General features: G+C 39.1%; 1 protein-coding gene across 1 annotated transcript in view; it reads left to right on the top strand.

The window, feature by feature from the left end:
- Positions 1-208: 208 nt before the first annotated feature.
- IL7 (interleukin 7) overlaps positions 209-10,269 on the top strand; it is a 66,025-nt gene continuing 55,964 nt past the window's right edge. Inside the window, exons 1-2 of the mRNA XM_032759890.2 lie at positions 209-532; positions 7,702-7,838. Of these exons, the coding sequence (XP_032615781.1) occupies positions 523-532; positions 7,702-7,838 (147 nt within the window). The 5' untranslated portion in view covers positions 209-522. The remainder of the gene's footprint in view (positions 533-7,701; positions 7,839-10,269) is intronic.

Here is a 10,269-nt window from a genome sequence, read left to right as displayed (position 1 = left end):
ACATATTAACAACTCATGGTTCTAGCTCCCAGTCGCCAAGCGTTGCCAAGGCGTTGAGAGCTCATCTGCAAAGTCTTTTACCCAGAATCGCTTTGATTCAGACCAGCTGGTTTTTCCTGCGGTGATTTGGAAATTCGCGCCCTCCTCTGGTCCTCGTCCAGGTGCGCGGGAAGCAGGTGCCCAGGAGAGAGGGGATAATGAAGATTCCATGCTGATGATCCCAAAGATTGAACCTGCAGACCAAGCGCAAAGTAGAAACTGAAAGTACACTGCTGGCGGATCCTACGGAAGTTATGGAAAAGGCAAAGCGCAGAGCCACGCCGTGGTGTGTGCCGCCCCCCCTGGGATGGATGAAACTGCAGTCGCGGCGTGGGTAAGAGGAACCAGCTGCAGATATCACCCTGCCCAACACAGACTCGGCAACTCCGCGGAAGACCAGGGTCCTGGGAGTGACTATGGGCGGTGAGAGCTTGCTCCTGCTCCAGTTGCGGTCATCATGACTACGCCCGCCTCCCGCAGACCATGTTCCATGGTAAGCGCTCTTCTCACTTGCGCACAAGTTCGCGCGCCAGACGCGCCGGGGCAATCCGGGACGCGCTGGGGGCCCCTGCGCCTAGGCAAGTCCGGGAATAGCCCGGCCTTGCACTTTGGACCTGCGGAGAGCACTGGCTCTCCCACGGGCAGCCGCCAGCCGCGCCTGAGTATCCTGGCACATAACCACTTGAACCTGGGGCGGCTGCTGCCGCTGGCAGGCTGCGAGTAGCAGTCTCCAACGCCTGCTTTCTGTCCGGAGACGGAACGCTGCAGCCTCCGCGCCGCTCAGCGGTGGCAGCCCACAGCCGGTCTCAGAAGCAGCGAAAGGCTGTTTGGCGTCCTTCCCGTGCTCCTGGCAGCCCCAAGTTACTCACGCAGAGGGCCCGGGTTCGGCGAGTAGCTGGGCTCTTGCAGCTCAGAACTCCCTAGAGAAGTGAAAGCGAAGCTCCCACGGGACGCGCTTTTAAACCCTAGGGGAACAGGTCTCCGGAAAACCCCATTTTTCCCCCTGAGTAATGCTGGGAGTTTCCGACAAGGGCTGTACCTTGCGCCTATTGCTGGGAAACCAGTCCTGGGGCTGGCGCTGAGAAAGGCCAGCTTCTGTTTTGTTTGTTTGTTTTTGCTGTTGTTGTTGTTGTTGTTATTTTTTCCTACGGGCGCTTCTTGATGGAGGCAGAATGAAATAGGCGTGACTCTAACTTCTAGACCAGTGTTGAGACCTAATATGTCTTATTTGTTCAGAATACGCATTTAGAATGGACAGGGACAGAATTCAGGAGGGTTGGATTCGGATGGCAGTCATGTATGACCAATGAAAGAGCCAACAAACTTACTGGAATTAAAAAAGAGGAAAAAGGATTGTGAGGGGAAAAGATCTGCTTAGGAAAAATGGAATGCTTTACAGTAAGTACTTCCTCAAGCAAGAAGACAGCTGGGGGGAGGGTGCGGGAATAGGAAACTGACTGCTCTTTCTTTTGATGGCTACTCCGTCAGATCAAGACTTCTTTCCACTCTCATGGGTAAAGAATCAAGAATTGGCACAACCAAGGAGTACCAGCTCAGTAACAAAACAAAGAGAGAGCGAAAAGAATAGCCAAAGTGGGCGGGGACAGCATTAGGAGATATACCTAATGCTAAATGACGAGCTAATGGGTGCAGGAAATCAACATGGCACATGGATACATATGTAACAAACCTGCACATTGTGCACATGTACCCTAAAACCTAAAGTATAATAAAATAAAATTAAAAAAAAAAAAGAATAGCCAAAGTAATTATGGAGGACTTCTAAGGAATATCCTCCCGGAGCTTAATACAAAACTAAAAATTGAGCACAACCCTATTTTTCTTGGAATGCCCATAGTTCTCTTGCAGTTTCTTCTTCTGGATCACCCTTGGTTCTAATCCTTGCAACACCTCTGCTCTAAAGTAGAAAGGTAAACCGAGAAAAGGAAGCTAGCGTGTGCATTTTTCAGAAAGAGCCTTTATTTCCTGAAGTACAGCTATATGAATCATGGGCTATAAGTTTTCATTAGCAGACAAAATATTAAAATTCTAATAATGATTATAATGCATGGCTTCCTGCAGTTTGTTTCAAAGAAGCTTGTTCCATCAAGAGTGCACATAATGTTACCCTTTACCCTTTGTCTTTGCCATTTCTTTTGAGAGTTGAAGTAGTTGAGGATCTACTATGTGGTCTCCAACTGTCTTATCTGTTTTGGGTAATTTCATCATATTTGAGGACCAAAAAGTTGAATAGCAATAAAAACAGACTCTACTCGTGAGGCTGAGGCAGGAGGATTGCTTGAGCCTGGAAGTCAAGGCTGCTGTGAGCCATGATCTTACCACTGTGCTCCAGCCTAGGCAACAGAGTGATGCCCTGTCTCAAAAAATAATAATACATAACTAATATGAGAAACCCTGAACAAGTATAAAGGAGAATTACAAACTGCATCACGTTAGTGTTTGAATATTTTTCTAAAAAATGGAAAAGGCCATTTCATAGAACGAACTTACATGTCATATTCACACTCATGTATGTGACTTTTTTTTTTCTGCTTTTAACCCTGACACATAACCTACTGTAATAAGAACAAATATTTAGTCTCTTTTTCTGAAATAAGAGCATGTGGGCCGGGCGCGGTGGCTCACGCTTGTAATCCCAGCACTTTGGGAGGCGGAGGCGGGCGGATCACGAGGTCAGGAGATCGAGACCCCGTCTCTACTAAAAATACAAAAAAAAAATTAGCCGGGCGTGGTGGCGGGCGCCTGTAGTCCCAGCTACTCGGAGAGGCTGAGGCAGGAGAATGGCATGAACCCAGGAGGTGGAGCTTGCAGTGAGCCGAGATCGCGCCACTGCACGCCAGCCCGGGCGACAGAGCCAGACTCCGTCTCAAAAAAAAAAAAAAAAAAAAAAAAAAAAAAAAAAAAAAAAAAAAAAAAGAGCATGTGATGCAGTTTCACAGTTTGGCCAGGAAGTACCTTAGTGAGGTTCATGCACAGGAAGATGGGTTTTTGTGCACTCCCCTTGACTACACATATATGGTTATTTTTAAAGGAAGCAATGTAGTTCAGTGCCTAAAAGCTGAGGTTCTAGACTCTTCAACATGACAGACTTGGATTTGAATTCCATATCTATATTATATACAGGAATTTTCTGGCTAGGCATGGTGGCTCAAGCCTGTAATCCCAACACTTGGGGAGGCTAAGGTGGGCAGATCACCTTAGGTCAGGAGTTCGAGACCAGCCTGGCCAACATGGCGAAACCTCGTCTCTACTAAAAATACAAAAAAATTAGCCAGGCATTGTGGCAGGCACCTATAATCCCAGCTACTCAGGAGGCTGAGGCAGGAGAATCACTTGAACCTGGGAGGCTGAGGTTGCAGTGAGCCGCAATCGCACCATTGCACTCCAGCCTAGGTGATAGAATGAGACTCCATCTCAAAAAAAAAAAAAGAAAGAAAAATACAAAAGGAATTTTCCTACATAACTATCTTTGTGCCCCAGATTCTCCATCTATAAATGTGAATAACTTGTAGTACTTACCTACTTCTTCATGAAGTGGTTATGGAATTAAATTATCAGTGAAAATAGGTCTATGCAATGGACATTCAGTAAACACTGGTTTTAAAGACTGATGAAGACTGGAGTTGATGGATTGTAGAAAACTATTTGTGTTAACTTTGACCCCCATAACTTAAGCAGCTGAGGACTGAATGTATTATTTGGCTTACATTAAAAACCAACAAGAATTTTTAGACAGACTTCCTTCTGGTTTAACCAAATTCCCTACTGAAAACAAATTCTCCAATTTCAGCCTCTTCAGGGGAAGTAAGGGCAATCTCACAAGCCTACACTTGCCTTGCATTATTCCTATGGTTTATCTTTTCGGTAACCTAATGAAAAGTTCAGGATGGTGGGGAGTGGGTGTGACAACAATGTCAAAAGCACTCTCAAACCAGCCAGTCTTAATATGTTACTCTCTATGTGATGTAGGAGAAAGGTCTTCAATTATGGACCAAACTACCAAGCTACATCATTAATGGGAGAGCTGGGAATCTATGAGATGTGGGTCCAAGGCCCTAGGTATGTTTGCAGCACTGTCCGTGAGGCAATTTCAGATCTAAAGAGTTTCTGCATTTGGAGGGCCAGGTAGATTCTTAGAATAAGGTGTCTGCAAGATGAAAAAGATCATTTAGTCTAAAGTTTTCATTTTAGAAATCAGGTAAGTGACCTTATGAGATGCTGTGTCATTTACACAGTCACACAAACCATTGTTTTGGCAAGTCAAAAGTCTCAAGTTTCGACTTGACTACTCAGCCTAGGCTGTAGTACAGTGGTAAGATCATGGCTCACGGCAGCCTTGACTTCCAGGCTCAAGCAATCCTCCTGCCTCAGCCTCCCGAGTAGAGTCTGTTTTTATTGCTATTCAACTTTTTGGTCCTCAAATATGATGAAACTACCCAAACCAGATAAGACAGTTGGAGACCACATAGTAGATCCTCAACTACTTCAACTCTCAAAAGAAATGGCAGAGACAAAGGGTAAAGAGTAACATTATGTGCACTCTTGATGGAACAAGTTTCTAGTGAAATCTTTTGAAACAAACTGCAGGAAGCCATGCATTATAATCATTATTATTAGAATTCTAATTCCAAAACCTCTGTGCTTTACATTGCCATAGTCTATCTGGGGCTAATTATTCAATGACAACAATGGCAACAGAAAACACTCTTAACAGGCAAGGCAAATTAGTTTTAAAATTGAGAAAGTGCATGTAATATATACAAAGACTGAATTTTACAGCAACCCTTATTGGAAAGAATGCACAAAATGCCATCCAGTGAATAAATAGGTTGATTTAAATTTGGGGAGCACTTAACTACTAAAAATTGAGGTGAAGAAGACAGCTAGTGCTCATAGAAAGTAAAACAACCTTAAGTATTAAAACAAAAGGTGGACCTTTGGAATAATATTTATGATAATGGTAAAAGTATCCCTTTCACTCTAGCATTTAATTATTATATTATATTCTCCTTTAAGCTCATTTCAAGTTATATGTTATATAATTTTTCCTCTATCATCTACTCCTCCCGAAGTATACCTTTGGGACAGCTGTAAGATGACAGAGAAAATAAAAAGTATGATTTCATATAATCTATACAAATCTGATTACAAGGTCAGAATCCAGTGAATAACTATCAATCATCCAAATGTCCATCAACAGAGGTTTGGATAAAGAAAATGTGGTATGGCCGGGCTTGTAATTACAGCTTGTGATTCTGACACTTAATGAGGCCAAGACAGGAAGATTTCTTGAGCCCAGGAGTTCAAGACCAGCCTGTGCAAAAGAGTAAGAGCCGTCTGCTAAAAACAAATTTTAAAAAATTAGCTGGGCATGGTGGGGCACCCTGTAGTCCTAGCTACTCAGAACGCTGAGGTAGGAGGATCGCTTGAACCTAGGAATTTGAGGCTTCAGTGAGCTATGATCATGCCACAGCACTCCAGCCTGGGCAGCAGAGTGAAACCCTGCCTCAAAAAGAGAGGGGGGAAAAAAAGAAAATGTGGTATATGTATACCATAGAATACTACTCAGCCATAAGAAAGAGTTAAATCATGTCTTTTGCAGCAAAATGGATGAAACTTGAGGCCATTATCTAAGTGAAATGACTCAGAAAGTCAAATACTGCATGTTCTTACTTATAACTGGGAGCTAAACAGTGGTACAGATGGACATACAGAGTGGAATAATAGGCATTGGAGACTCCGAAAGGTGGGAGAGTAGGAGGGGGATAAGGATTGAAAAATTACCTATTGGGTACCATGTTCACTATTCAGGTGACAGATACACTAAAGCCCAGACTTCACCACTGTACAGTATATTAAATATGTATTAGTAAGCAATCTGCTCTGGTCCCCCTTAAATCTATGAGTGTACATTTTTTAATTGCCAAAATATTTTTTTAATTAACAATTGATCACTGAGGATCTTTAGGATGAAGGAACAGGAGTAGAAGAGAGAGGCAAAACTTCATTCAGAAGACAAATGTGATTACATGTTATCAATAGATTATGGCCATTTCTAATCAAATCCTGGTAAAGCAACAAATTCAGGTTAGCATCCAAACCTGGCACCTACTATATATGTGTTACAGAAAGACTAACTTGCAGAACTTTTTGGATATTTATAAATCATATATCTATATATATGAGATTATATATATATATATATATATATATATGAGATTTTATATATAAAGTTCCTGACACATGGTAGGTACTCAATTAAAGGTAACTAGCATCATCATTATTATCTGTCTCCTAATTCATGCTCATCATGCATATAGGCACTTAGTGGCAGAGTTATGAATATATTTGTATAAATAAAATTATCAATTTTTGTTTCTCTTACTATGTAGTCACATATGCAGATGAGAAGTTAGATTTATGTTTGTTTTCATAACTACTACCCAGACAAATTTCTCTATTTGTAACAACATGGGTCACTTGATTTATTGAGAGGTGTTATTGATTGTTTTATATGACAGATCCTGATATAATAGATGACAATGTTACTGGAAACTTTATGATATCCCTAACAGTCTTCAGGCTGTCACAATATTAGTTCCTTGGGTTTGAAGGAGTGTTGCTTGTACTCTTAATCAGAGAGGGCACACAGGTGAAATATCTTGCATTCAAGTACAATTAAAGTTCATTTGGGAAATTCACAGGAAATACATTGTCAACATGCCTCAGAGTTTACAAAAAGATACAAATAAGACACTATGGCAGGTTTATGAAGAAATAGGTCCCTGTATGATCAGATTTTAATGTTTGTGGGAACCACTGGCTTTCCATCTTTCTGCCTGAAATAATACCATTATTTCAGTCCTTTTGATTAGACAATTTCTCCTAATTGGGAAGAGTTATCAAAAACAGATAGAAATCATTGCTTTCTGAGGATGTGAATTTATTTACGGAGTTTTTCTAACATGACAAGAAGCTGGACAGCACTGTGTTTGAAAAGAATCTGGGTCTCTGGCGACTCAGAGACAGAAGATAGGGAAAGGATAGGAGAGGAGTCCCAAAATACAAACTTTGTAAGACTTTTGGGAATGTAAACCCTTCAGGGTTCATTATTAAAAAGAAAGAGTGCACTTACAGTAGTTACAGTGCAATCCCAGGGAGACTAACCTCCCATAGTGTTGCCTCCAAAAAGTAAACAGACATATAGACTACCATCAAGGTTTACAAAAATATACAATTACGTGCAGTACATCATAAAATTCCAACAATATGTAACTCTTCGAACTGTAGTGCACCTCTTTATCTATAGATGCCTTTTCTTATGGGGATGTTCAACATAAATTCAAATTGAATAACACCCTGGAGTGTTTTTCAGAAGCAGTCTCTGATTTCATCACCCTTGTTTTACACTTTCCTAAAGAGTAATTGCAAAATAAAAAAGTGAAAGGACGCTACACTCCAAAATGCTGTTCCACTTTGGTTGTTACATAAGTTCAACTTTTGAGGTTCTTCCTGTAGTATCTCCAAACCAAGATGTATTTTTAAAATTATTAGAAATAAGTGGTCCAGTCCATTGAAACCCCACAATCAAATGCAATATGATATAACATTTAGCTTATTCTTATTTACTGTCGAATTTAGTTTCTTTTAGGTATATCTTTGGACTTCCTCCCCTGATCCTTGTTCTGTTGCCAGTAGCATCATCTGATTGTGATATTGAAGGTAAAGATGGCAAACAATATGAGAGTGTTCTAATGGTCAGCATCGATCAATTATTGGTATGTGATTATTTTGTTTTACTCACATTTTCATGCATTGGGAAAATTCAAACTTTTTTGGTATGCAGTTTTATAATCAAGTATTCATCTTTCTTGACAAGAAAGTGAAATAACTATAGAATAAAATTTAATGAGCTACTAACTGTATATTTTTATAGCTGACATAATTATGTAGCTTAAAAATAATTATTTCCTTGACTCTAAGATTCTCACAACTATTCATTTCAGTCCTATTTCCCTTTTAGTAAATTTCTTGTAAGCATAATTCAGTATCACTGCCTAAATTTCCTCACCTCCCATTTACCATGTTAGTCCCTGTAGAAGCATTACATTAAGAGAGGGAAAATAACAGAGTAACTAGTTAAGACTTATGGTGAATAGATGTGTATTTTATTTGGCTGTGTGTAGACAGATACATAGTTATTTATATATGTGTATTTTATATCTATGTGTAATCAATAATTTGTTGTAAGTTACATTTTCTATTTTTGATAGGTAAAGCTTTTCTAATTAATAGATTTTATACCTTAGAGCCAGCTTAGGTTTCTAGAAAATTTGAGCAGAAAGTAGAAAATTCCCATATGTTCTCTCTCCCTCTGCACTGTTTCCCTTATCATCTTACATCAGTATGGCACATTTACTACAACTGATGAGCCAGCATTGATATATTACATAAGTGCATAGTTAACATTAGGGTTCTTTCTTTATGTTTTATAGTTTTATGGGTTTTGATAAATGTATAACATCACGTATCCATGATTACATATCATACAAATCATATGGTAAAAATCTCCTATCCACTGACTCATCCTTCTCTTTCTTCCCCTGAACTCCTAGTAACCACTGATTTGTTTATGTCTCTGTAGTTTTGCCTTCTTTAGAATGTCATATAGTTAGAATAATGCGGTCTGTATGTGGCCTCTTTAGACTGGATTCTTTCACTTAGCAATGTGAATCAAAGCATCCCTCATGATTTTTTGTGGTTTGATATTTCATTTTTTCTTATTGCTGGATGACAGTCTATTGAATGGATATACCATAGCTTGTTTATTTTTTCACTGATTGAAAAACATGTCACAATTGCTTCCAATATTTGGAAATTATGAATAACACTTCTATAAACATATACATGCAGGGTTTTGTGTGGACATAAGTTTTCAACTCAGGTAAATACCTACAAGCATGACTGCTGGATCATATGGTAAGACTGTCTTTAGCTCTGTACAAAACTGCCAAACTTTCTTCCAAAGTAGCTGTACCATTTTGCATTCTTACCAGCAATGAATGAGATCCTAATGCCTTCCATCTTCGCCAGCCTTTGGTATTGTCAGTGTTTCAGATTTTAACCATTTTAATAGGCTTGTCATAGTATCTCAGTGTTGTTTCAATTTTCCATTCCATAATGACATACAATGTTGACCATCTTTTCAGATACTTTTTGCCATTTGTATATCTGCTTTGCTGAGGTGTCTGAACTCACGTCTTTACTGAAATCTTAACAATATTGAGTCTTCTTAGCCATTATCATGCACTATCTCTTTTTTAATTTTTTTTCATCATTTAATTGTATTATCTGGACAGAGAACAAATAAGTATTAGTGTGGCAACATTTGTAAATAATTATATGTGTGTAAAACGCTGCAAAAGAAGATGCAATTGAAAATGCAAACTTTCATCAGAGCTTTGTTCTTTTCAGCATATAAATCCTGTAAACATTTTATTAGACTTATACCTAAATATTTCATATTTTAGTGCTATTGTAAATGGTGTGTTTCTAATTTCAAATTTTAGTTGTTTATTGCTGGTACATAGGAAAGCAACTGATTTTTGTATATTAACCTATGTCCTGCAGCCTTACTATAATCACTTGTTTGTTCTAGAAGTCTGTTGTTGATTATTAGGAATTTTCTACATAGACAACCATGTCATCTGCAAGAGTTAATTTTTTCCAAGGTTTCAGAGCTGTATCAATACAATGTGATCGATTTATTGTTTTAACAGATAATTAGTCTCTTTTCAACCGGATTGAAACTCTGAATAGCAAAGGAAAACTCTCTCAAATGTTTATAAGATGGGAGAAATTGTCTAATCTGTCCCCCCTTTTACTCCACTGTCTCTTCCATATATTCTTACTGAAGTGGCATGATGCCTTGAGGAATTTAGTGTTATACCTCTTGTAGAAATATGGAAACTAAAAAGAGATACTGTGCTACACTGTACATTGTAATCCAGAGGTCCCTGATTTTGCCCATTGACAAGAAAAAAAAATAGTGCACAGTAAATGGTAATTGCTCCCCTTAGATTTCTTGCTAATTTGGACATTGCATTTGGTGATGCTACTAAATTAATCTTTTGAGTCAAGATAATATTTCTCATTTAATTTTATTATCTGGGCAGAGAACAAACTAGTGCTAGTTCAACATTTATAAAT

Source organism: Hylobates moloch, unplaced genomic scaffold (genome assembly GCF_009828535.3).
Source record: "Hylobates moloch isolate HMO894 unplaced genomic scaffold, HMol_V3 SCAFFOLD_9, whole genome shotgun sequence".
NCBI lineage: Eukaryota > Metazoa > Chordata > Mammalia > Primates > Hylobatidae > Hylobates > Hylobates moloch.
The sequence above is the reverse complement of the archived record's forward strand: the minus strand, read 5'-3'. Positions and strand labels throughout refer to the sequence as shown.